The 24,551-nt window shown below is 44.0% G+C and overlaps 2 protein-coding genes across 28 annotated transcripts in view; one reads left to right on the plus strand and one right to left on the minus strand.

Annotated features, from left to right (window-relative positions):
- Positions 1 to 16,371, plus strand: part of GALNT11 (polypeptide N-acetylgalactosaminyltransferase 11) — a 49,433-nt gene extending 33,062 nt beyond the window's left edge. For all 5 annotated transcript variants that reach the window (XM_055421614.2, XM_055421613.2, XM_055421616.2 and 2 more), the window contains 7 exons: positions 591 to 840; positions 8,949 to 9,066; positions 10,412 to 10,564; positions 10,966 to 11,184; positions 12,422 to 12,526; positions 15,444 to 15,581; positions 15,800 to 16,371. In XM_055421614.2, the coding sequence (XP_055277589.1) occupies positions 591 to 840; positions 8,949 to 9,066; positions 10,412 to 10,564; positions 10,966 to 11,184; positions 12,422 to 12,526; positions 15,444 to 15,581; positions 15,800 to 15,931 (1,115 nt within the window). In that variant the 3' untranslated portion in view covers positions 15,932 to 16,371. The remainder of the gene's footprint in view (positions 1 to 590; positions 841 to 8,948; positions 9,067 to 10,411; positions 10,565 to 10,965; positions 11,185 to 12,421; positions 12,527 to 15,443; positions 15,582 to 15,799) is intronic.
- KMT2C (lysine methyltransferase 2C) overlaps positions 15,827 to 24,551 on the minus strand; it is a 263,765-nt gene continuing 255,040 nt past the window's right edge. For 21 of the 23 annotated variants that reach the window (XM_088834778.1, XM_088834776.1, XM_088834780.1 and 18 more), the window contains one exon: positions 22,187 to 24,191. In XM_088834778.1, the coding sequence (XP_088690904.1) occupies positions 24,099 to 24,191 (93 nt within the window). In that variant the 3' untranslated portion in view covers positions 22,187 to 24,098. Of the gene's footprint in view, positions 21,844 to 22,186; positions 24,192 to 24,551 lie in introns of those variants that run through there. The other 2 variants (XR_008685321.2, XM_055421605.2) reach the window with 2 other exon arrangements.

A 24,551-nucleotide genomic window follows, 5' to 3' on the forward strand; every position in this document is an offset into this window, starting at 1 on the left:
TGGAGGGTGAGATGGTCACATGGCTGTCAAGTGGTGGATCCACGGGAGAAGGGAGCTGTACAGCAACGTGATGAGTTGGCCACATGCCCCTCCTGAGAATCCTGTTGTCGTAGAAATAATCGGTAACGGGTCACGTTTATGAGTCACCAGTGAAAGTGAGCTAGCCTCGGTTTGCTGAGGCAGGGACATGTTACATAGTAAATTTACAGATAGACCCATTACGATAATTATAATAAAAATACACACAGCTGACCACTCTTATATTGCACTGCTCCAGGCTGTCAGAGAACTGGATTGTTCCCGTGAGACTCTAAGAGTCTTTTTTTTTTTTTTTTTTTTACTGGAGAGTGTGAATTGTCTGTAACTTTTTTCAAGACTTGTGTTTATGGTCTGTGTATGTTCTTTGGTCATGGCAGCACCCTTGAAGCAGAATTTCCCGGCTAACCGACTCCCAGGACCGATTTGATAGCTGGGGCTGGAAGGGTGGTGGTCAGCCTTCTCACCTGCACAGGTGTTCTCTCTGGAGCTGGGGGCCATTCTTGAATTGCGAGTGGCACTGACCTCAGGGCCTCTGTGGTTTGCTTCTGCAGGAGAAGTCCTGGTGTTCCTGGACAGCCACTGCGAGGTGAACGTGCTGTGGCTGCAGCCCTTATTGGCCGCCATCCGGGAGGACCGGCGGACGGTCGTGTGCCCGGTGATCGACATCATCAGCGCCGACACGCTGGCCTACAGCTCATCCCCGGTGGTTCGGGGAGGCTTCAACTGGGGGCTGCACTTTAAGTGGGACCTTGTTCCGCTTCCCGAGCTTGGGGGGCCGGAGGGAGCGACGGCACCCATAAAGTAAGCTTTCTCCTGTCTGCTGGAAAAACTCCCCAAAGAGAAAACATGCTCAAAGCTTTGCAAAAAGCACAAGTGTTGGCTTGTTTGTCCACGACAAATTTTTGAGTGCTTGCTGAATTTTATGTACTCTGCCAAGTTCTAAAGAAAGATTTATGGATAAGAAATTGTCCATGCTCTCAGGATTTATATCTCAGTGAGAAAGGCAGGAGAAGTCAGCAGTATCCTGGGATAATTGTTGTGTCAGACAGCCTGGAAGGAAGGACCCCCTGTGTTGTGTTGTTTTTATCAGACCCCTTGGTTACTGCGTCAATCATTAACACATCTCCAGTTCTTTGCTAGTGTGAGTGGTGCTGTGAAGAACATGTAATACACAACTACAGTTAGGATTTTAGGATGGATTCCCACCAGTAGTATACAAAGCCACAGTGGTGGTTTAGTTACTAAGTTGTGTCCAACTCTTGTGACCCCATGGATTGAAGCCCACCAGGCTCCTCTGTCCATGGGATTCTCCAGGCAAGGATACTGGAGTGGGTGCCATGTCCTTCTCCAGGGGATCTTCCTGACCCAGGGATCGAACCCGGGTCTTCTGAATTATAGACAGATTCTTTACTGACTGAGCTACAAGGGAAGCACCACACAAAGTCAGTATGTGAATTATTTTCAGTTTTCATCCATATTCTCGAATATTATAAATCTGCTCTTATGTTATTTCTTCTTATGTCAATCTCATGTTTATCTGTATTTATACTTTTTTAAGTTCTTGGGTCTGTTCTTTTTTTAAAGAAGTTTTTATTGTAAAAAATAGCATATGTAAAAAAGTACACATCTGTGTGTGTGTATATATATGCATACAATTTAATAAACGATTATAATGTGGACACCTGTGAAACCACCACCCAGGTCAAGGAATAGAGCCCACATGCCCTCTGTGCCTCCTCCTGGTCACAGCCCCCGGCCTAGTCCCTAGAGGTGTCACTGCCCTGACCCTCACTGTTTCCTTGCTCTCCCGTAGTTCTACCACCGATGGATGACTAATCAGGGTAATTTAGTCCAGTTTTCCCTGCTCTCAGACTTCATGAAAATGAAGCTGTGACTCATCTTGCTTTTAGTCACGTTGCTTTAGAAACCTCTGTGCTGCATTATACAGCTGTAGTTGAATCATTTTTATTTCTTTTTATAATTATTATATTAACATATAACATTTATGCAGTTACTGTTGGTTGTTTTCAACTGGTTTTTGTTTTGTTTTCACCTTATACACACTACGGCTGTCAGTGTTCTGTCTAATGTATTTTTTACTGGAGGAGAATTGCTTTCCAGTGTTGTGCTGTGTTCTGCCCTACAACAAAGCAGATCAGCCGTGATTATACACAGACTCTCCCTCCCCGCTCCCGTCACACCCTCTGCGTCCCCCAGTGCCTGGCTGTTGGATAGCAGCTTCTCGCCAGCTGGCTGTTTCACACGTGATGGGGCGGGCATCTGCGTTGATGCTGCTCTTCCCTCTCTCCCGACTCTCCCTCCCCCACTGTGTCTGCAATTCCGTTCTCTACATCTGCATCCCCAGCTCCTTTCCTGCAAACGGGTCCATCAGTACCATTTTTCTTGATTCCATGTTGTCGTTTGGTCGCTAAGTCATGTCCAACTCTTTGTGACCCCGTGGACTGCTTCGCAATAGGCGCCTCTGCCCTCCACTATATATATATACACACACACACTATATATATATAGATAAATATATATATGTGTGTGTTTTAATATATGTTTTTCTCATTTATTTCATTCTGTATAACAGGCTCTAGGTTCATCCACCTCACTAGAACTGACTCAAATTCGTTCTTTTTATGGCTGATAGTCCATTGTATAAGGAGTCGGACACGACTGAGTGACTGAACCGAACTGAACTGAACTGAACCACATCTTTATCCATTCGCCCACCTGGAGATGGGCATCCAGGTTGCTTCCGTTATCCTGGCTATTGTAGACAGTGCTGCAGTGAACACTGGGGTACATGTGTCTTTTAGAGTTGTAGCTTTCTCAGGGTATATGCCCAGTAGTGGGATTGCTGGGTCATATGGTAGATTTATTCCTAGTTTTTTAAGGAATCTCCATACCGTTCTCCATAATGGCTGTATCAGTTTACATTCTTATCAAAAGTGTAGGATGGTTGCCTTTTCTCAACACTCTCCAACATTTATTGTTTGTAGATTTTTGGATGATGGCCATTTTGACTGGTGTGAAGTGATACTTCATTGCAGTTTTGATTTGTATTTCTCTAATAATTAGTGATGTTGAGCATCTTTTCATGTGTTTATTGGCCATCTGTATGTCTTTGGAGAAATGTCTGTTTAGGTCTTCTGCCCATTATTTGATTAGGCTGTTTGTTTTTCTGATACTGAGCTGTTATGAGCTGCTTGTATATTTTGGAGATTAATCTTTTGTCAGTTGTTCCATTTGTAATTATTTTCTCCCATTCTGAGGGCTGTCTTTTAATCTTGTTTGTTTCCTTTGCTGTGTAAAAGCTTTTAAGTTTAACTAGACCCCATTTGTTTGTTTTTATTTCCATTACTGTAGGAGGTGGGTCAAAGAGGATATTGCTGTCATTTATGTCGAAGTTGTACTGCATATGTTTTTCTCTAAGAGCTTTATAGATTCTGGCTTAAGTGGCAACCCACTCCAGTGTTCTTGCCTGGAAAATCCCATGGATGGAGGAGCCTGGTAGGCTACAGTCCATGGGTTACAAAGAGTTGGACATGACTGAGCAACATCACTTTCACTTTACATTTAAGCCTTTAATCCATTTTTAGTTTATTTTTGTGTATGGTGTTAGAAGTGTTCTAGTTTCATTCATTCTTCTACGTGTAGCTATCCAATTTTCCCAGCACCACTACTGAAAAGGCTGTCTTTTCTACATTGTTCTTGCCTCCTCTGTCAAAGATAAGGTGCCCACAGGTGCGTGGGTTTATCTTTGAGCTTTCTGTCTTGTTCCATTGAGCTATATTTCTGTTTTTGTACTGATACCATACTGTCTTGGTGACTGTAGCTTTGTAGTGTAGTCTGAAGTCAAGAAGGTTGATTTCTCAGATCTGTTTTTTCCCTCAAGATTGCTTTGGCTGTTTGGGGTCTTTTGTGTTTCCATACAAGTGAAATTTTTTGTTCTGTTATTAATAGTTCTGTGACAAATACCATTGGTAGTTTGATAGAAATTGCATTGAATCTGTAGATTGCTTTGGGTAGTATAGTCATTTTAACATTGATTCTTCCAATCCAAGAACATGGTATATTTCTCCATCTGTTTGTTGTCGTTGGTTTCTTTCATCAATGTCTTAGTGTTTTCTGTATCCAGAAAACCATATACTTGTATATAGTTTAGACTTGTATCAACTGTATAGAGAAAACTATATATACTTGTCTAAGTAGGTTTATTCCTATTTTATTCTTTTTGTTGCAGTGAATGGGATTGTTTCCTTAGCTTCTCTGATTTTTCATTGTTAGTATGTAAGAATGCAAGGGATTTCTGTGTATTAATTTTGTATCCTGTGACTTTACTATATTCATTGATTAGCTCTAATAATCTTCTGGTGGAATCTTGAGAGTTTTCTGTGTGTAGTATCATGTCATCTGCAAACTGAGAATTTTACTTCTTCTTTTCCAATCTGGATTCCTTTTCTTTTTTTCCCTCTGATTGCCGTGGCTAGGACGGCAATCCAAAACTATGTTGAATAATAGTGGTGAGAGTGGGCACCCTTGTTCTGTACCTGATCTTAAAGGAAATACTTTCAGTTTTTCACCATTGAGAATGTTTGCTATGGCCTTTATTATGTTGTGGTAGGTTCCTTCTGTGCCTGTTTTTTTCTGGAGAATTTTCATCATAAATGGGTGTTGAATTTTGTCAAGGCTGTCGTCAGCTTTCTTCCTCGCGGCTTCTGGTTTGCAGGAGTGAGGCTGCCCAGTCACAGGCATGCCTGTCAGTTTTCCCACACCTCCTCCCACTAGAATGCCACTGGCTCCTCAGCTGGCCTTGGGTACCTGCCAGCCTCCTTTCATCCGAGGCCGCCTTGCGAGGGAGGCTGATGGAGGCCCGAGCTCCTGGCAGGTAGGGTGTCTTCTGCTCATAGAATGTGTGGCAGTCTTCTGGGAGGTCCATGGAGACACCCCAGCTCCCAGTGGTCTTGTCTTCACAGGCTGGCAGCCCTTCTTCCTGCCAGGGCATTCAGTGTGGCGCTCTGCCCACCTCTGCTCCTGGCCCTGCAGCCAGGAGTCCGATAATGAGCGCCTCTCAGGAGAGCAGGGCTGCCTGTGGGGACCGTGTGTGTCTCCACGTGCGCCCTCACGTTCTGGGACTGGAGGCAGACAGCAGTGCCGACTCCACTGTAGGTGCTCCTTCGCCAGGGCAAAGAGGGAGTCCTCAGGCTGTTCTCTGTATTCTCAGTCTTAGTTTTAGTGCAGTGGTCAGTTTTTTCATCATCGTCATGGGTGCTTGTTTAATTTTTGATATCAGTTTTAATCAAAAACATGTATTCACAGTAACATATCACAGTATAGAACAATTTAGGATGAGAGGTGACCAACTCTGCCCCTGCCCCCATTCTCAGTGCTGCCCCCCAGAGGCAGTTCCTTTTAACCGGTTTTCCGTTCTGGTCTTCAGTTTCCTTCCTGAACTATAAACAATATGTGTCGTCCTCTTTCCAGTATCACACCAACTCCAGACCTGCTCTGCTGGGAAAGGAGGATGCAGCTCAGGTTACATCACCCCAGGTGCTCCTTATCTCTTAGTGTTGCAGTGTGGGTATTGGTTCAGTATTGGTTCTTTTTTATACTTAAAAAAAATTTTTTTTTTGTTCTGACTTTTGAGACCCTTCTCTGAATGGTTAGGATAAGCTCTTTCACTTTCAAGATAGGGAGGTTGCTAACTTCTTGAGTTGTATGTTTAGATTTTTTAAATTTTTAGCCTTTTTTCTTTTCTTATATACTTTAAGATGGTAAGTTTTCTTCTAATCATAGCCTTAGCTGAATCCCACAAATTGTGACATATCATTTTAAATTGTCATTTATTTAAAAATGTCTTCCTTGTTTTCTCTGACCTATAGTATATTTGGCAGTACATTTATTATTTTACAGGCATATAGAAATTTTGTAGTCGTTATTTAATCCTAGTTTACACTGTGGTCAGAATCTGTATTTTCTGCAGTTGTCAAGATGGGATTCAGCATCTGTTGGGTCAAATTTATTGTATTGTAAAAATACTCTTTTAAAAAAATTTATATGTTCTGTCAGTTGTTTAAAATGGTGTATTAATTTCTCACTTCAGTTGTGTGTTTGTTTCTCCTTGTAGTTCTTTATATATTTTCTTCATATATTTTGAGGCCATGTTAATAGATGCATGACAGTTTAGAATTATTGTATCTTCTGGTGAATGAAAACCATGTATCACTATGAATTGTCTTGCACTGTATACTTCTAGGATAGTGGAACTTTCACTTTATAGTATGACATTAATATGGCTTAATATGCCTATTCCAGCTTTGTTTTGATTAGTATTTAATTAGATAACTTCTCTTCCTTTTTGTGGTCAGTCTTCCCATGGTCTTATGTGTTCCAGGAAGTAGATATAGTTACTTTTGTTTCTAAACCAGTGTGAAAAACTTTGGTTTCATTGGGCTTACCTGATTCCATTCAGTAGTATCACCTATATTTTTGTGTTTATGATTACAGTGGTACTTTTTGCTTTCTATCTGTTCTGTATTCTTTTTTCTCTGCTCTTTTGGTCTGAATTCCGATTTATTATTCTGTTCTCAACTGCCATCTATTTAATATTAGACATTATATACATTCTCACATTCTGTTCTTAGTGGGTACCTTAGAGAATATAACCTTCACTCATGACTTATCACGGAGAAGGCAATGGCAAGCCACTCCAGTACTCTTGCCTAGAAAATCCCATGGATGGAGGAGCCTGGTAGGCTGCAGTCCGTGGGGTCGCTAAAGGTCGGACACGACTGAGCGACTTCACTTTCACTTTTCACTTTCACACATTGGAGAAGGAAATGGCAACCCACTCCAGTGTTCTTGCCTGGAGAATCCCAGGGACGGGGGAGCCTGGTGGGCTTCCGTCTATGGGGTCACACAGAGTCGGACACGACTGAAGTGACTTAGCAGCAGCAGCAGCAGCAGCAGCATGACTTATCAAAGTGTAATATACATTGATACTGTCTCCAAACAGAGCAAGGATCTCAGAATGTTCCTCCTACCCCAGTTACCCACCTCAGGTTGTGTTGAATATGGGTGTGTATGTCTAACCCCACAAGCCACTTTTTATGCAGGTGTTATTCATTTAGGTTTAGCTATATATTTCCCATTTATCCTTTCTGCATCTGCAAGCTTCCCCCTAGGATTTATTTCCATTCTGACTAAAGGACACATTTTAATGTTTGTTTTTGCTGGACCTTCAGGTGAGATTACTTCTCCTTTCCTGAAAATGTCTTTGTTTCATCATTGTTTTGCAAAATAATTTGATTTGATATTCAGTTCTAGATTGGCAGATGCATTCTTAGGGCTTTCAAGGTATTGTTCAAGAACTTTCTGGCTTCTGCTGTTTCTGGTGAGATGTCAACAACTGTCTTATTTTTGTTTCTTTTGAAGGCAATCTCTCTTCATCGGCTGCTTACATTTTTTTTTGTCATTGTCAGAAGTGTTTTTCAGATATGCATAAATTTGGTTTATTGATAGCATCTAATTATCTGCCAAATTCTGTCTTGTCTTTTATGCTTGAATGTATTGAGCAGTTGGGAGTCTCTGCCTAATAACTCTGTTATTTGAAACCCCTGCTCATCTGTTTCTGTTTTAGATTGTTTCTGTTTATTTTTTACTTTCGTGTGATTTATCTTCTTGATTGCCTGGTTATTTGTTTGCTTGTTTATTTTTAATGGCAGACGTTGTATATGAAAAATGATAGAAACTCATTCATACAGGGGTAATGTTTTCTCCTGCAGAGAATATTGCACCTCTCTGAGAAGCAGCTCAGGACTAGACTCCATGACTCCTGGTGCAGAGTTCCAAGAAGTGAGATGACTGAAATCCAGGCTGGAGTCTCTGTGGGAGCCAGTCTACATCAGATTCTCACAAACACAGTGTTTCTCCGCTATGGCAGGATTGACCTTCGGGGCCAGATGGTTCTTCTTGGGCCGGGGCGGGGGGGTGGTCAGAAATGGGGCTCTCTTGTGCATTTCAGGATATTTAGCACCACGCCCATCAGATGCCAGCCGCACCCCTCCCCCTGAGCTGTGACAGCTGAAAGTGTCTCCACACTTAATGAAGCGTTTGCTTGAGCACCACTGGTCTACCACGTTTGCATCCAGGTCAAAGTGTGGCGTTTGTCTGGTCTCTCCTTGTCAGGCCTTGGAGCCCAGTTTTTATCCCAGGGGCTCTGTGGGCCTGTCAACAGAAATTAAACAGTTCAGGTGGATTTCTGTCAACCATGCTGCTGCTGCTAAGTTGCTTCAGTCGTGTCCGACTCTGTGCGACCCCTTAGACGGCAGCCCACCAGGCTCCGCCATCCCTGGGATTCACCAGGCAAGAACACTGGAGTGGGTTGCCATTTCCTTCTCCGATGTGTGAAAGTGAAGTTGCTCAGTCTTGTCCGACTAGTAGCAACCCCATGGACTGTAGCCCACCAGGCTCCTCTGTCCGTGGGATTTTCTAGGCAAGAGTACTGGAGTGGCTTGCCATTGCTTTCTGTCAACCATAGTCTTACGTAAAAAAAGAAAGGACTTGTGAAGCTTAGAAAACTAGCCTTCACTTGCCAGCTCTCATGCTCTAGAAAACTTGATCAGGCAGCCTAGCTCACTCCCTCATAAATTGAACATTTCGGAAGTTAATCTCGTTTTCATTGTTGTTGTTCACTCAGTTAGGTCTGGCTTTCTGATCCCATGGACTGCACCCCCCAGGCTTCCCTGTCCTTCACCGTCTCTGGGAGCTTGCTCAAACTCATGTTCATTGAGTTGGTGACATGAGTTTTTATTAGTAATATTCTAAAACTGCACTGAATTTTTTAAAAAAACAAGTAGATAACAAACTACAGAATTGGTACAGTAACGGTCTTCGTTTTCCAGGTCACCTACAATGGCTGGAGGATTGTTTGCCATGAACAGAAACTATTTCAATGAACTTGGACAGTATGACAGTGGCATGGATATCTGGGGAGGAGAAAATTTAGAAATATCATTTCGGGTAAATTTTTTTTTGTATGTTAATCAATTGTGCAGTGAAATGTAGTTTTCATCTGTGATCCCATGTTTTCTGTAACTTCTCTTACTGTTTCACCATAATTTATGATATAGATAATACCATTCAAAATAGCAAAAGCCTCTGAGAAGCCTTGTATTTATTTTAGAAGAATTTTAAAGTGATAGGTGGTATAAATTTAGAGGTCTTCGTGTGCATTGACTCTAGAATTTTGTTTTTCCTTTGTCCATTAATCTTATTTGATGACGTAGGATATATATACTGTTCTGGTCATCATATTTTCCTGACTGCCCAAGATCACCCTTGTTTACACCTGTCTCCTGGAGAAATTTTATTAATAGCTCCCATTTACTTTCAGCAGTAGCCCAGTTGATATTATAAATTATATTTGCCCCCTGCATAGACTACTGAATCCTTTGTATACAGACTCCTCCAACCTACAGAAGAAATTCACCTTTCATAATCTCTTCGCTCATTGCTGAGCCAAAGATGACGGTCGTGGGTGGGATCTGTGCTAGTGGTTAGGATGCAAGCTTTGGAAAAGGCGGAAAGAAGGCAAGGGACAGAATGCGAATTTCTCCCTTTCGCTCGCATCTCCTGGTGTGTCACGGGATCCCTGTTCAGATACTGCAATACCTTGTGTATGTCGTTTTGTATCTTTGCAAATGTATTGATCCCAGTTTTTCCTACATAATCTTTACAATTTGCAAGTTGTGAGCTGTAATAGATATTATTAGTCTTACTTTGTAGATAAGGTAACTGAATCTCATAAAAGTTTTAACTAAATAAAGGACTCAGTCAAGGGCAAAATTTAGACCAAGATCTTCTGACTCTTACTCTGTATTTTTTATAAAATAACATTTTTCTAAAAATGTGTGTATTTTATGAGACAGTATGTGTGAAAGTGAGATTAGTGGATTGATTAGCATTCTTCGTCCGTAAGTTCTGAAGGTCAGCTCCCTTGATCTGTCAAAACATCATGTCTGCGAAGACACTTTTAGACACAGAGTAAAAGAATGCCACATTGTTGTTAGGGTTTTGTTTCTTTTTAATCATTCAGTTCAGTTCAGTTCAGTCACTCAGTCGTGACTGATTCTTTGCAACCCCATGAATCACAGCACACCAGGCCTCCCTGTCCATCACCAACTCCCGGAGTTCAGTCAAACTCATGTCCATCGAGTAATTTTAAAATACGTACTTTGACTTTATTCTGGTAAGACACCTCGCACGGTCTCAGACACCTGTTTGATAGAGGTTAATCTCACGAAAGCTGTTGTGTTGACCCCGCAGCACTGTGTGCACTATTAACACGTGTTCTGCTTCCGACCAGATCTGGATGTGTGGAGGTAAGCTGTTCATCATCCCTTGCTCTAGAGTTGGACACATTTTCCGGAAAAGGCGGCCGTATGGGTCCCCCGAGGGCCAGGACACCATGACGCACAACTCCCTGAGGCTGGCACACGTGTGGCTGGATGAATACAAGGTGAGGCCCGGCCTTGGGACGGCTGCAGTTGGGCCCTCACCCCGGGGACGGGCGCCAGCTGCTTCTCTCCTGTCTGCCTGCCTGACGGCCTTCACCTCTCTCCAGCGCTCTCTTCACTCAGGCTTTCACGCAGTTTTTTTATTCTGACTCCTTTTTAACTTTTCCAAGTGTCTAGTCTGTGAAAGGTAGTAAACCAGTGTCAGAGGACCCCTGTTTCCCCTCTGTCGCTCCTGTGACTCCTGCAGAGCCAAGCCCCTCTGCTGCTCGGCTTCACTTCGGTCCCCCTGCTTCTCTCCGCCTCCTCTCCTGCCGCACGCAGCTCTCAGTGTTTCCTCTCTCATAACTTTACTTAGTGACCAAAAAACCCATTCACTTATTGTTCTTTTTCTTTTTAAATTCAGGAGCAGTATTTTTCCTTAAGACCTGATCTGAGAACCAGAAATTATGGAAACATCAGTGAGCGTGTTGAATTGAGGAAGAAGCTGGATTGTAAATCATTTAAATGGTATTTGGATAACATTTACCCGGAGATGCAGATATCTGGGCCCAATGTTAAACCCCAGCAACCCATTTTTATCAACAGAGGGCCAAAACGCCCCAAAGTCCTTCAGCGCGGAAGGGTAAGAAAGTGATTCTATCACAATGTTTCAGTAAATGTTGTCTAATAAAATAAATGACATTGTATACTTCATAGAATATTTAAGGATAGGCTTTAGCTTGCTTTTCATTATATATATTTTTAGGAGAATTTCCTCTATTTAGGTATATTAGTATCTCTGCTGTTTATATTAAGATCCTTTACCTGCCAGTCTTAAGAGAAAACACAACTTCTCTAAGCTATGTGCTAACTTCCAAGAGGCTATAAATGTGAAGACACAAATACAGACATTGTATGTGGGTGTAAAATTCATTTGGCAGAGACCAGAAAGGAAAATGAAAAGGAGAAATGGGGCCGTTGCAGACAGGAAGTGAAAGCTGGTGGTTCAGGTCCAGGTGGTCGTGTGAAGGCAGCCTGCACACCCCATGGCCTGGGTTCTTTCACAGTGTCAGCAGTTCTTATAAAAGTCATCAAGATGTTTATTACTGTGTACTTTCCCTATAAGTAAAAATGGGTGTACATACCATATAGTTGAAATCCCTGTTATTATTGCCTTGTATATGCAGTCACATTTAATTTTCAAACTGATCACTCTGGCTTCCCTGCTGGCTCAGCTGGTAAAGAATCCACCTGCAATGCAGGACCCCCCTGGTTCTATCCCTGGGTCAGGAAGATCCCCCGGAGAAGGGCATGGCAACCCACTCCAGTATTCTTGTCTGGAGAATCCCATGGACAGAGGAGCTGGCGGGCTGCAGTCCATAGGGTTGCAAAGAGTTGAACACGGCTGAGCAACTAAGCAAGCACTGATCACTTTGCCTAGGCGAGGTACTCTTTGATGTAAACCATCTTTGGAATTCCTATAGCGTTTGTAGTCTGTATTCGGCTCCAGTCAGGTGTGCGTGTTACTTTAACTGGGTGCTGGCTGTTTCCACTCCTTGTTTCTGTTCCTCAGTGTCGTCTTCAGGCTCTTTGGTGCAGAGATGGATAATCTGATGTCCTTCCTCCCCTGGGACAGATGAGCAATCTTGTATCTTCAGGTGGAATTTCTACTTGACACCACCTGTGTATGCTGTTAAAGTTGCCTGTAACCTTGAAGTCTCTGTGGTGATGATTGTATGTGCTGAAGCCAGAATTCAGTAATAAAAAGTGCTTCTCTCTTTAGCACCTTGCAGATCCATACCTTTGAAATAATATTTTCATGTTTCCTGTCTATTCATCCATACGTATCACGTTGTCAGGAGCAATCTCTTCTTTTACAGCTCTATCACCTTCAGACCAACAAGTGTCTGGTGGCCCAGGGCCGCCCGAGTGAGAAGGGAGGCCTCGTAGTGCTTAAGGTGTGTGACTACAGTGACCCAAACCAGGTGAGTGGTGCCTGTGGCGGGGTCCTTCAGGGAAGTGCCTGCAGTCACTCTGGAGGGTGGGGTGGGGGGAACAGACATCAGGGTTTTAATAGGACTTTCCTTTTATAGTTTTGGGTTTTAATGAGGCATAGTTGATTTATGATGTTAATTTCTACTGTACAGGAAAGTAGAATACGTATATATTATACGTATATATTTTCATATTCTTTTCCATTATGGTTTATCACAGGATGTTGAATATAGTTCCCTGTGCTATACGGTAGAACCATGTTGTATCTTAATGGTTTCCATCTGTTAATCCCAAATTCTCAGTCCATCCCTCTCCCCACCTGGCAACAAGTCTGTTCCCTATGGATCTGTTTCTGCTCCATAGACAAGTTCATTAGTGTCATATTATAGATTCTACATATAAGCGACATCGTATGGTATTTTTCTCTGACTTCCTTCACTTAGTAGGATCATTTCTAGGTCCGTCCATGTTGCTGTAAATGGCGTGATTTCATTCTGTGGCTGAGGAGTAGTATCCTGTTATATACATACCACATCATCCTTATCCATTCATCTGTTGATGGACATTTGGGTTGTTTCCATGTCTTGGCTATTATGAACAGTGCTGCTGTGAACATAGAGGTGCATGTATCTTTCTGAATTAGTTTTGTCCAGATATGTGCCCAGGAGTGGGATTGCTGGGCCATGTGGCAACTCTATGTTTAGTTTTTTGAGGACCCTCCATACTGTTTTCCACAGTCGCTGCACCAGTTTACTTTCTCATCAACAATACAGGAGAGTTCCCTCTTCTCCACACCCTCTCCAGCACGTTATTTGTAGGCTTTTTCTCGATGGCCTTTCTGACCATTGTGAGGTAGTAGCTCATTATAGTTTTGATTTGCATGTTTTCTAATAATTAGCAATGTTGAGTATTTTCTCCTGTGCCTATTGGCCATCTGTATGTCTTCTTTAGAGTCTTCTGCCCATTTTTTGGTTGGGTGGTTTGTTGCTGTTAAGTTGTATGAACTACTTTTGTATTTTGGAAAATAAGTCATTGGTTGCATCATTTGTGAATATCTTCTCCCAGTCCATATGTAGGCTGTCGTTTCATTTCGCTTATGGTTTCCTTTGCTGTTTTTGCTGTGTAAAATCCTTGTAAGTTTGGGTAGGTCCCATCTGTTTATGTTTGATTTCTTTTACTTTGGAAGGCTGACCTAAGAAAACATTGGTACAATTAAAATGTCAGAATGTTTTGCCTGTGTTCTCTTCTAGGAGTTCTTTGGTGTCATGTCTTACATGTAAGTCTTTGAGCCATTTTGAGTATTTCTGCATATGATGTAACTTCATTGATTTACATGGGGCTGTCGAACTTTCTCAAACACTGCTTCCTGAAGTTAAATTGTTGTTTAGCTTGGGAATGATTTTAGAGGTCATTAATTTGTTGTCTCCTGTAGTATTTTCTTTCTTCTCAGTTATACAGAATGAATTTGAAGTGTGTAAATTGAAAGCTATATGGATTTATTAGAAATGTCAAAGGAAGTACACCTTCTTTCTGGCCAACAACATTAAATCTGCATTGAATGAATCAGAGTTTCTTTTACAGAGTTTTCTGTGGAACTGAGTTTTCCTCATTTTTAGTAGTTCAGAGGAACCACAACAAAATTTCAATTCATGTCATTCACATAATTTATTCTCACACTGTATGTGTCCTTTCAGTGATTCTGAGTGGCGGATGGGATCATTCAGGAATGGAAAGAACACCTGGGCCTTTTTTGGATAGATTGCATGCTTTGAAATTTCATAACATCGTATTTCTAGGAGGATCCATGCCCACTAAGATGTTAACATACTGCGAAACACGGTTGGAAAAGGATTCTGTGTCACATCTGGGTGCGAGAGCTGTCCATACTGTGGACAGGGAAGTGGTGCATTGTAGTGAGGATGCAATGACTGAAATTCATTCCAGAAAAACGTTGGGACATTTGAGCAGCTGGAGTTATCCTCCTGTCCACACTGTACTGTGACTGTACAGAATTGTACTGAAACACCCGAGCCATGTGTGGCTGTTGAAATTTAAACTGAAATACATTTCAACAGTCCATTTCCAGTTCTCATCAGCCACACTTGGGCCGGTGGCTCCTTTGTCAGACAACACAGACGATGTTCTATCACAGCACTAATGGGGAGCCGTCTCCCCATGTTAACAGACTCAGCACACATGTTTTGGACCCATATGAAAAAGCAGCAATATTCAGAGGATAGGAGAAAATGTTTTCCTTTTAGATTTTACCGATGCTGCATGTTGGAGAAAAGTTATTCATTGCACTTGTCCGTTTCAGCCACATTCAGGCCTTTGTTTTTCCTGAAAAGACTGAGAGACCATAAAGACCATCAGTGAAACTGGTCCCCAGGATTAGAGTATAATATTCTAGGCTGATGTGATGAGCAATGTGGCTGCTAAGTCACTTCAGTCGTGTCCGACTCTGTGTGACCCCATAGACGGCAGCCCACCAGGTGCCCCTGTCCCTGGGATTCTTCAGGCAAGAACCTGGAGTGGGTTGCCATTTCCTTCTCCAATGTGTGAAAGTAAAAGTGAAGTCGCTCAGTCTTGTCTGACTCTTAGCGACCCTATGGACTGTAGCCCACCAGGCTCCTCCGTCCATGGGATTTTCCAGGCAAGAGTACTGGAGGAATGTGGACCTCATAATAAAAGCCCTGTGAGTCTTCTGTGTACACAAGGCAAACCAGCAGCCTCGCTGGGCTCCCGCTGTCCTTACACAGGCCGAGAGTTAAAGCAGTGTAGAACTGTGGGATCTTCAGTCAGGCAAGTCAGTCCACTCCCGCATGAAATGTGCGAAGAGTCGTGCAATCTGAATTTCAGAACCTAAAGCAAAACTTGAGGTTTTAACATTTTTTTTTTCTTCCTTAGGTTTGGATTTATAATGAAGAACATGAGCTGGTCTTAAATAATCTTCTTTGCCTAGATATGTCAGAAACTCGCTCGTCTGACCCCCCCCGACTCATGAAGTGCCATGGGTCTGGAGGATCCCAGCAGTGGACTTTTGGGGTGAGGAACTTGCCTGATGGTGATGGGAGGCGTGAGGAGACGGACAGGGCTGAGGGGTCCTAGTCTAGCTTGCAGGCGGTGGTTCTGAGTGTGAGGCAGCACGTCATCTGTTCCAGATCTTGTCGAGAGTTCTGCCTCCTCTTTACCATATTCTGGCAGTAAGTTTTTTTTTAACTTAACGCAAATAATTGGTGGTTTTTCTTCCACCTTATTTTCAGAGGAATAACCGGCTGTACCAGGTCTCAGTGGGTCAGTGCCTCCAAGCAGTTGATCCGCTGAGTCGTAAAGGCTCTGTTGCCATGGCGATCTGTGATGGCTCCTCCTCACAGCAGTGGCATTTGGAATCTTAAGTGGACGCTGTGGCTGGAATGGTGACTATCATGCTCATCCTCACCACGGAGCTGAAGAAGTATGCTTCCCCAAGAGGTTGAAGTCATTTCTGGACTGCTGTTAAGGAACTTCCTCCTTATGGTAGGAAACCAGAATGCAGTGTTAACTCGAGAGAGTCAGGTTTGTGTAGAAGGATAAAGTCCAGGAGATTGATGTGTCTATTCAGATTTATTTGATCAGGAACTTGTCATGATTTCCCTTCTTAGATTTCATAGGTGATGGTTAATTTTTAAATTTCTACTACCATGTTCTGAGTGATTTTAAATATAGTGAATCCACATTACTTTTAACTTCAGAAAGCATTCATTTATAAGATTATATTTAAGAGGCAGTTAATATTATAAATTATTTTGATGAATATGGTACTATCCACATTTACATTAAAGGATCCTTTCGAGTATTTACCCTAGGATTCTTTGTCTGCTTTTTCTTTCGTCTTGTGTTGGAGCCTCTGCTCTGTGTGTGTGATACAGGGTGAGAAGTTCACTGCGGTTTGGCTGATGGACCAATAAGTGAGGTAGGTCACAGCCCTGAGTAACCTCAGGGGTGCTTGTTTCTTAGCTTGAACTATGTGAGTTGTAACTATTCAAATTCACATACCTTCAGCCCCAAAGTTGCCTGTGAAACACCTGGGTAGAGTTGTTAAAATAGGTCAGGATTTCAGAAGGTATATCTCAGAGGTATGGATTTAGGAATCATCTGTATATACTATAAATATCCAAATATAAAGTGAGTTTTTTCACTAAAAGTGCATCTCAGAGGAGACAATCTCATGGGGAATTTTTATGATGAAGCACAAAGTAAGTACCATATTTGAAACATAGTTACAGGATAATACGTGTATACACACACACTAAACAGTTAACTTCAAAGATCAGAATCAATAATCACATTAAATATAATTTGATTAGATATAAATGGGTCCTCCTGAGCCCGGATTATGTCTGTGCGGCCTCACCAAAGTCTCGGAAACCAAGTCCTGCCCCCACGACATCTTGGAGCAGCAAAGTTGAGAGGAGAGTGGTCAGGATGGTGAAGCAGAGACCCTAAGCTTGCTTCCTCTCACAGGCATGCCAAAATCACAACTGTTTCCAGAGAAACCATTGATGAAAAAGACCAGAACCTATCAGGAAAGATCCTCTCCATCCACACAAGACAGCAGGAGGGTGGAGTCACCGCCTAGTCCCGTCCCCTCCCGCAGGTGTGCGACCTACAGACGGGGGAGTAATGACAACTGTAACAACTATAAAGGCGCTCCCAGGGCGGAGAGGGGTCCAGACCCCACGCTGTGCTCCCAGCCCTGGGCTCCCGCACCGGGGAGACGAGCCCAGCTTACTTCCAGGAGTCACGGAGAGCTGGGGGAGTAGAGACTCCACCTGAGAAGACACTCACACACTCTGGGACCCAGGGCAGAAGCAGGTAATTGCAAAGGAGCCTGGGGCAGACAGACCTACCTTCTGATCTTGCAGTTCCCAAAGAGGCAGGAGGCACCCTGGGGACAGACCCTGGTGCATCCATTTCTGGGAGCTTGTTCTATCCTGGGGGCGCTGGTGAACACCAGTGTGGAATTCTCCCGCTCTCAGGCCAGACATCTAACTGGATATCCACTCACTTAAGACAGGGTGCCTTCAGACCCGCAGGGCTTTCAGCTGACCCTGGCCATGGCCTTGCTCACCAGAAGGCCCAGGAGTTGGCCCCATACACCAGCACGCAGGCATCAGACCCTGGGCCCCGGCCCCACCCATCAGCAGACCCGCTCGAGCCTCAGAACTAGCCTAATCCACCAGTCAGCAGGCACCGGCCAAGAGAAAACCACAGCCCTGCAGCCTGTGGACCACCCACTAGCAATCTGATACCAGCTCTGGGACCCCTGGGCCCTGGAGGCAGACTTGAGGACCTTGCTCTGCCCACCAACAGACTGGCACTAGCTATGTAAATGGGTCAGTGTCCCCAGTTAGAAGGCAGAAATGGTTAGAGTGGATAAAAATGTAAGACCCAACTACACGCTGCCTGTGAGAAACTCACTTTACAAACGACGACACAAGTGTGAAAATGAAAGGATGGGAGACACATCAACATTGACCACTCACTGGAAGACATCCAGAGGAGCTAAATTAACATTAGACAGAGGAGATTTCAGAGCAAAGAACACCCCTGGAGACAACACCCCTTTATAATCTCACGCATCTATAAACCTAACAAAACACTTCAACCGTGTCACCAAACAAGTGTATGGAACAGGAGGATAGAGAAGACTTAAACGAACAACACTGTTAACCAGCTTGACCAGGAACACTTCTCCTTTTCAAGTGCACACGAAATATTTACCGGCAGATCACATTCCAGGAAGTTAAAGAAATCAGTAGATTTATATACATTCAACTCATGAAAATTACACTAGCAATCAGTAACAACTAATAGAAATCAGTGACAAAGATACCTGGGGGTTCCCTGGCCGTCCAGTGCTTAGGACTCCATGTTTTCACTGCTGCAGGGGTCAGTCCCTGGTCAGGTAACTAAGATCCACGAGCCAGACAGATGGGTGGATACCTGGAAGATCAACCAAGAACATGTTTCCCAATACTCTGTGGGTCACCAAAGAAATCAAAAGGCTATTTTCAGCTGCCTGAAAATGAAAACACAACATATCAAAGACTATAGGATGTAGCTCACTCACCCTATGGGAAGTTTATAGAACTGAGCTGTATTAGAAAAGGATAAAGGTTTAAAATTAATGACAAGCTTCCACCTTAAAGTAAGCAAAGACGACGTACTAGACATGAAAAAGAAAACAACGAAAAGTGAATGAAACCAAAGCTGGATTAAGATTATTGATAAATTGTCTATTAAGAAATTACCAACATCAGTGCTGAGTGGCAGCATCACTAGAGATTCTGCAGATGTTGAAAACAGATAAGCAGTGGGAACTCTCTCATTCACTGCTGCTGGGAATGCAAAAGGGTATGGCCACTTTGGAAGGCAGTTTGGCAGTTTCTTGCAAAACTAAACGCATCATACGGTCAAAAGCCTGCACACGAGATGTTTATAGCAGCTTCATTTGTTATTGCCAAAATTTGGAAGCAACTATGATGTCCTTCTGTAGGTGAGGTGAATGGGCAAACTGCTACATATAGAAAATGGAATATTTAGTGCTGAGAAGGAATGAGCTATCAAGTCACAAAAAAACTGGAGGAACCTGTAGTGTATGTTACTCTGTTACTGTATGATTCAACTCCATGACATTCTGGAAAAGGGAGAACCATGGAGACAGTTAATAGATCACTCGTTGCCAGGGGTAGGATGTGGGCGGAAAGATACAGGCAGGGCACAGAGGACTCTTCAGGCAGGGCAACTACTGTGCATGATCCTGGCATGGTGGACAGATGGAGCAGTCAGAACCCAGAGTGAGTCAAACCAAGCGTGCGGTGTCACGGCAGCTGTGGACATGGGGCGAGAATGAGGTGTCAGGGTAGGTGTGTCGGTCCTAACAAAGGCACCCAAGGGAGTTTATCAGGACTACAAGACAGAAACGAACTGTGGGAGCTCCCTGGTGGTCCGGTGGTTGGGACTCTCACTGCCAAGGGCCCAAGTTCAACTCCTAGTCAGAGAACTATGTCCACAAGCTGTGCAGCCAAAAAACCCACAAACACATTAGAAAAGTGAATTGTACCTCTATATAGCTTCCCAGGTGGCTCAGATGGTAAAGAATCCGCCTGCAGTGCAGGAGATGAAGGCAGACCTGGGTTCAATCCCTGGGCTGGGAAGATCCTCTGGAGAAGGAAATGGCAACCCACCCCAGTATTCTTGCCTGGAGAATCCCATGGACAGAGGAGCCTGGCGGGCTACAGTCCATGGGGTGGCAAAGAGGCAGGCGGAACTGAAGCCACTGAGCACATTGTAGCAACAGACAGCTCAAAATCAGAAATAATTGGGATTGTAACTGATTTATAGGACTTGTACAGTGAGGAATACAAAACATTACTAAGAGAAATTAAAGAAAACCTAAATAAAGGGACATGAGTTTGAGCAAACTCCGGAGATAGTGAAGGATCTTTATAAAAATGGTGCTGGAAGTAATTTTCTGTTCCTACAGATAAAAGTGAACCTTGATTCCTATCTTATACACAAAATTTATTTCAACATGGTCATAGATCTAAATAAAGCTATGAAGCTTTGAGAGAAAAATGACAAATACCTTCATATAGGAGAGGCAAAGATTTCTTTACTCACTTCAAAGCATTCATCAAAGATCAGTGAACTGAACTTTATCAAAATTAAAAAGCTTCTGATAAAGACAGCATTGAGGAAGAAGTCTATACACCACAGACTTGTACCCAGATTGAAATGCTTAAAACTCAGTTAACGTAAGGGACGTCCCTGGTGGGTCAGTGCTCGAGACTCCTCCGCCTGCCAATGCAGGGGACACAGGTTCAAGCCCTGGGCCGGGAGGATCCCACACGCCATGGAGCAGCTGAACACATGCGGTAGTCATGAGACCACGCTCCGCAACAGGAGAGGTGACCGCAGGGGGAAGCCCGCCCACTGTGAGTGGAGAGCGGGCCCGCTCGCCCCAACTGGAGAGAGGCCGGCACACGGCCACACAGACCCAGCGCTGCTGAAAATGAGAATTTAAACAGATTTTCAAAATGGACAGAACACAGACTCTTAAGGAACGATGCATAAAATGGCTCCACATACGAAAAAGGTTAGCTGTCACAGATGGTTATCAGGGAAATACAGATTAAAACCAGTCAGATACCATTAAAATGGTTACAACAAAGAGCCTGATGGGTTCTGAGGAAACAGAAGAGGTACCGCAGTGCAGCTTTGGGGGTTCCCCCCGCAGCGGACCCCCCACGTCCGCTCAGAGCAGGCGATGGCCACGATGTACCTAGGTGACGAGGTCAACTCTGGACAAGCCAACAGCTGAGAGGCCTGTGCTTTACCGACACGTGGGACAGGTAACAGGAGGAGCCTCTGGGTAGATCCCCGTCGGGAACAGGGATTGCCTGGAAGCACTGAGTCGTTTCCCACTCCCGGTGGGAGAGCGAGCCCAGGGGGCCTCCAGACTGGAATTTGCAGGACGGAATGTGGGGCAGGAAGGCGCCACAGAGGGTTCAGAAATGTGCAGACAGCTGAGTCTGGTTCTGTCCGTCTGTCCACAGCTAACCCCCCGAGAATGAGCCAAGAACACAGTCCAAGGAAAGACTTAAGTTGTGGGAAGCTGTGACCTGAACAGGCCAAGGCAGGCCCCTCGCCCAATACCCAGGGCACCCGTGTGCACCCCGAGGTCAGACTCCTCCTTAGGACGCTTCCAGAACGAGCTTCAAAACGAACTGACGTGCGTCACTCAACTGCCACCAGAATAAACAAATGGTTTTTAAAAGAGCACAACATAACCCAACACAGCATTAACGCACGAATTCTGAAACCTGATGAGGATTTCTAGACCTGGAAAGACGTGGTCACCAGAGGGGTCCAGAGAAAGCGGCCAGGTTCACGCAGGTCAGAGGCGCTGGTGGCTGGAACCGCCCTGCTCGCCGGCTGGGTGGGCCTCAGGGTAGTGGCGACTCCAGGTTTCCCTCCTTGCCTGCTGGGTGGTGAGAGGCGGGGTGAGATCCGAGGAGGAACGGCCCCACAGCCCAGCGCGGACACCGGCACGTCCAGGCCCGTCCCGACGAACAGCTTCACACACGCGAGCTGCTTCCGACGAGCAGCAGACGCCGACCGGTCAGATGATGGGTGCCTGGAGACTTGCTGTAAAACCGCGCGGTACAGAAGCTGTTTTCGGCTGTTCACGAAGCACAAGCTGTTGTACGAATTGAGTGGGATTCTAGGCAGTTTAATTCTTAGCAACTCCTTTGATTTAAATCTGAAATACAACAGGAGAAATAAAGTCTCTACACACAGCAAGTCTGGAAGAGCTGCTTCAATAAAAAACCAGAGGACTGAATTTAACAATAAAAACACTTTCATTCCCTTGTTTAAACACCAGGGAAGATTTTTCAACTTTGGCCTTGGAAACATCCTAAAAAGAAATCAGTTACCCTTCTTTGGCCTGAGTTAAGAACTTACATCTAAAAAGAAAGAGAAGCAAGCTGACTACATCCACAGGCCAGTCACTCAGAAAGGGGAGACCAGCCTGTTGGTTTAGTTCAAACGCTCATCGGGTTCTGAGTTGCGACCGGAATGCTAACAGAGACTCAGGCAGCATATATAGATGTAAAATATTTTATTTGTAAATGGTGATCTTCTAAATCTGTGTCCACAAATTCCAAAACCCATAACACTCTGTATACTTCAAAAAATTCAATTTTTGCCAACATTAGATACTATTATACAGAACAGAAAACAAAACAAAAACCCGGGAGGACAAATACTGGTAGGATGTCAGAATATTGTACAAGAGAAGAAAAATATTCAAGAAACAAATTTCATACAGCTATTTATCAAGAGAAAAATATATACAATTGATTTATTCTGTCAGATAAAAATACATCATGCCATATACATTACAAGTTCAGAACTGCATCACTGGATGAACCAACAGCTTACAGTCCACTGGAATTGTGCACACAAAAACTTCATTTCATACTCAGCCTGTGAAGGGTCAGTACCAGAATTTTAAGTACAAAATAAAAAGCTAACCTGGTTCAAAATGCTGATTAAGTTTCTACAAGCAAACACAAAACTGTGTGTGTGTGTGTTTTAATTAAAGAAATGTAAACAAACAGTTCATACAAACACATCTTAAAATTACATCTTCTGAAACCCTATTGCCGGGGTCCTGCACTTGCAAGCAGTCACATCGCTCCTTTTTTTTTTTTTTTTTCTTTTTCAAATTTTTGTGTTAAATAAGCTAGAGAGTTAAATTTGAGTTCCTGCTACATGATCCTAGTATGTTTACATGATTTTTCTTTTGTGTGTGGCTTGAAACAAAGTTCTAATCAAAACTACTTTTGCTGAAGAAAAATTCAGCTTCCATTTGGGGGTGTTTTTAAGCAGTTATTCACAGTTATCACAAATTGTAAAAGCACAAAAAACCTGACTGAAGAAGTAGGGATGCAACAATATAATGTGAAAAAATTAGTTTAAGTTACCAAAACGGCTATAAAAGTTGTATTCATAGCATACACTCCGTTCTATCAGAAGTAAGGTGTATAAAACAAGGAAGTACTAACAGACTGTAGTTTCCAAAAACCCCAAACACTCTAGGTGGAAATTTTGGTTATTACATAATTATAATGGCATATTTAATAACAAAATTATATTGTAACATCCCTATGAACATTTTATAAGCACCCGAGCTGCTGCAGAGCCTGGTAGCATTTGGTCAATAACTATTTTTATACTGTATTTTCTTTTTCCTCAAAATATTTACATGTTTGTACAAAGTAACAGGGTTTGTTAGTTTTGCAGGTAACAGCAGCAGCTTGGCTTTCTTCTAACTTTTATTTAAAAATAGCTTCATTCACTTATTCAATAATAAATACAAAAAGTTTCTCTTATTTTACAGAAATCAAAAACTACAATAAACTGACTCATGGAATCAAGTATTTAAACGTATTTTAGTGCAAGTTGCTGTCCCTTAGCTCTACCCCTAAGGAGGTCGTTCAGTACATTCCTTGTTCAGTGGTGTCTACTTTAGTTACAACTCCTAAGTCAGAGGGCCTGCCCCTTTCTCAGATAAGGCCGTGGCCAGCACTTTGGACATCTCCCTCGCTGGTGATCTCAGTCTTACATTCATAGGAAGGCCCCGCCCTGGGGCAGGGCAGCCGTCGGCTCTTTGCCCCAGTAAAAGTTTCTCCTTATTGAGACTAAAGAAACAAGAGGAAACAAAACCCACCCACAGAAAGAAAGAAGAAAGAAAGGAAAAGGAAACAAAAAAAAAGTGCTGGACCATTCTGTGAATCTTCCACCTCGGCAGCTCGGGTCAAGTGGCCTCGGTCGGCTTCCTCCTGGTGCTCCTAACTTAACTGAAGGACCAAGGAAATCGGGACTCCCAGGAGCTCGTTTTCAAAAAAGTCATAAAACAGAAAGCAAAACCCTCTCTTCTGTCTGTGAAATCCCCACGGTGCGTGGCCTCGCTGTCCAGGGACGGGCCGCCCTCCGGGGCACGGGGGCGCCTCAGTTCATCCACTTGCGGCAGTTCATGGCGCCACAGTGACAGGCGATCTTGTGCTGGTCGTCCTCAAAGTCAAACTTATAGTCATAGCACAGCTGCCCGCCAAAGACACAGAGTGAGAAGGCCGCGCCCTGTCCTCAGCCGCCCGGGCCCGCGGGGAGCCGCCGCCTGCGCCAGGCTGGGCCCCGGCGGGCCTCCCCCCCGCTTCCCGCTGGATGGCAGCGCGGTCACCGGGGACTTCCCCGGGCCTGCGTCTCCCCCTGGACCTCGAGCCGAGGACGGACAGGCCACGGCCGGCACCCCACAGGAAAGCCCTCCCGCCCCAAGGGGCACCCTGTGATCCTGGGGGTCCCCCTTCTCGCGGCACTCCCACCAGCCACAGCTCTTTCCTGAGGGCTCGGGGCAGCTCCCTGGCACAAACAATGAGGCAGAGGCTTGGGGGGCGTCAAGGGGGC

This window comes from Moschus berezovskii, chromosome 3 (genome assembly GCF_049115385.1).
Source record: "Moschus berezovskii isolate FMDL1 chromosome 3, NW_MosBer_1.0, whole genome shotgun sequence".
Classification (NCBI taxonomy): Eukaryota; Metazoa; Chordata; class Mammalia; order Artiodactyla; family Moschidae; genus Moschus; species Moschus berezovskii.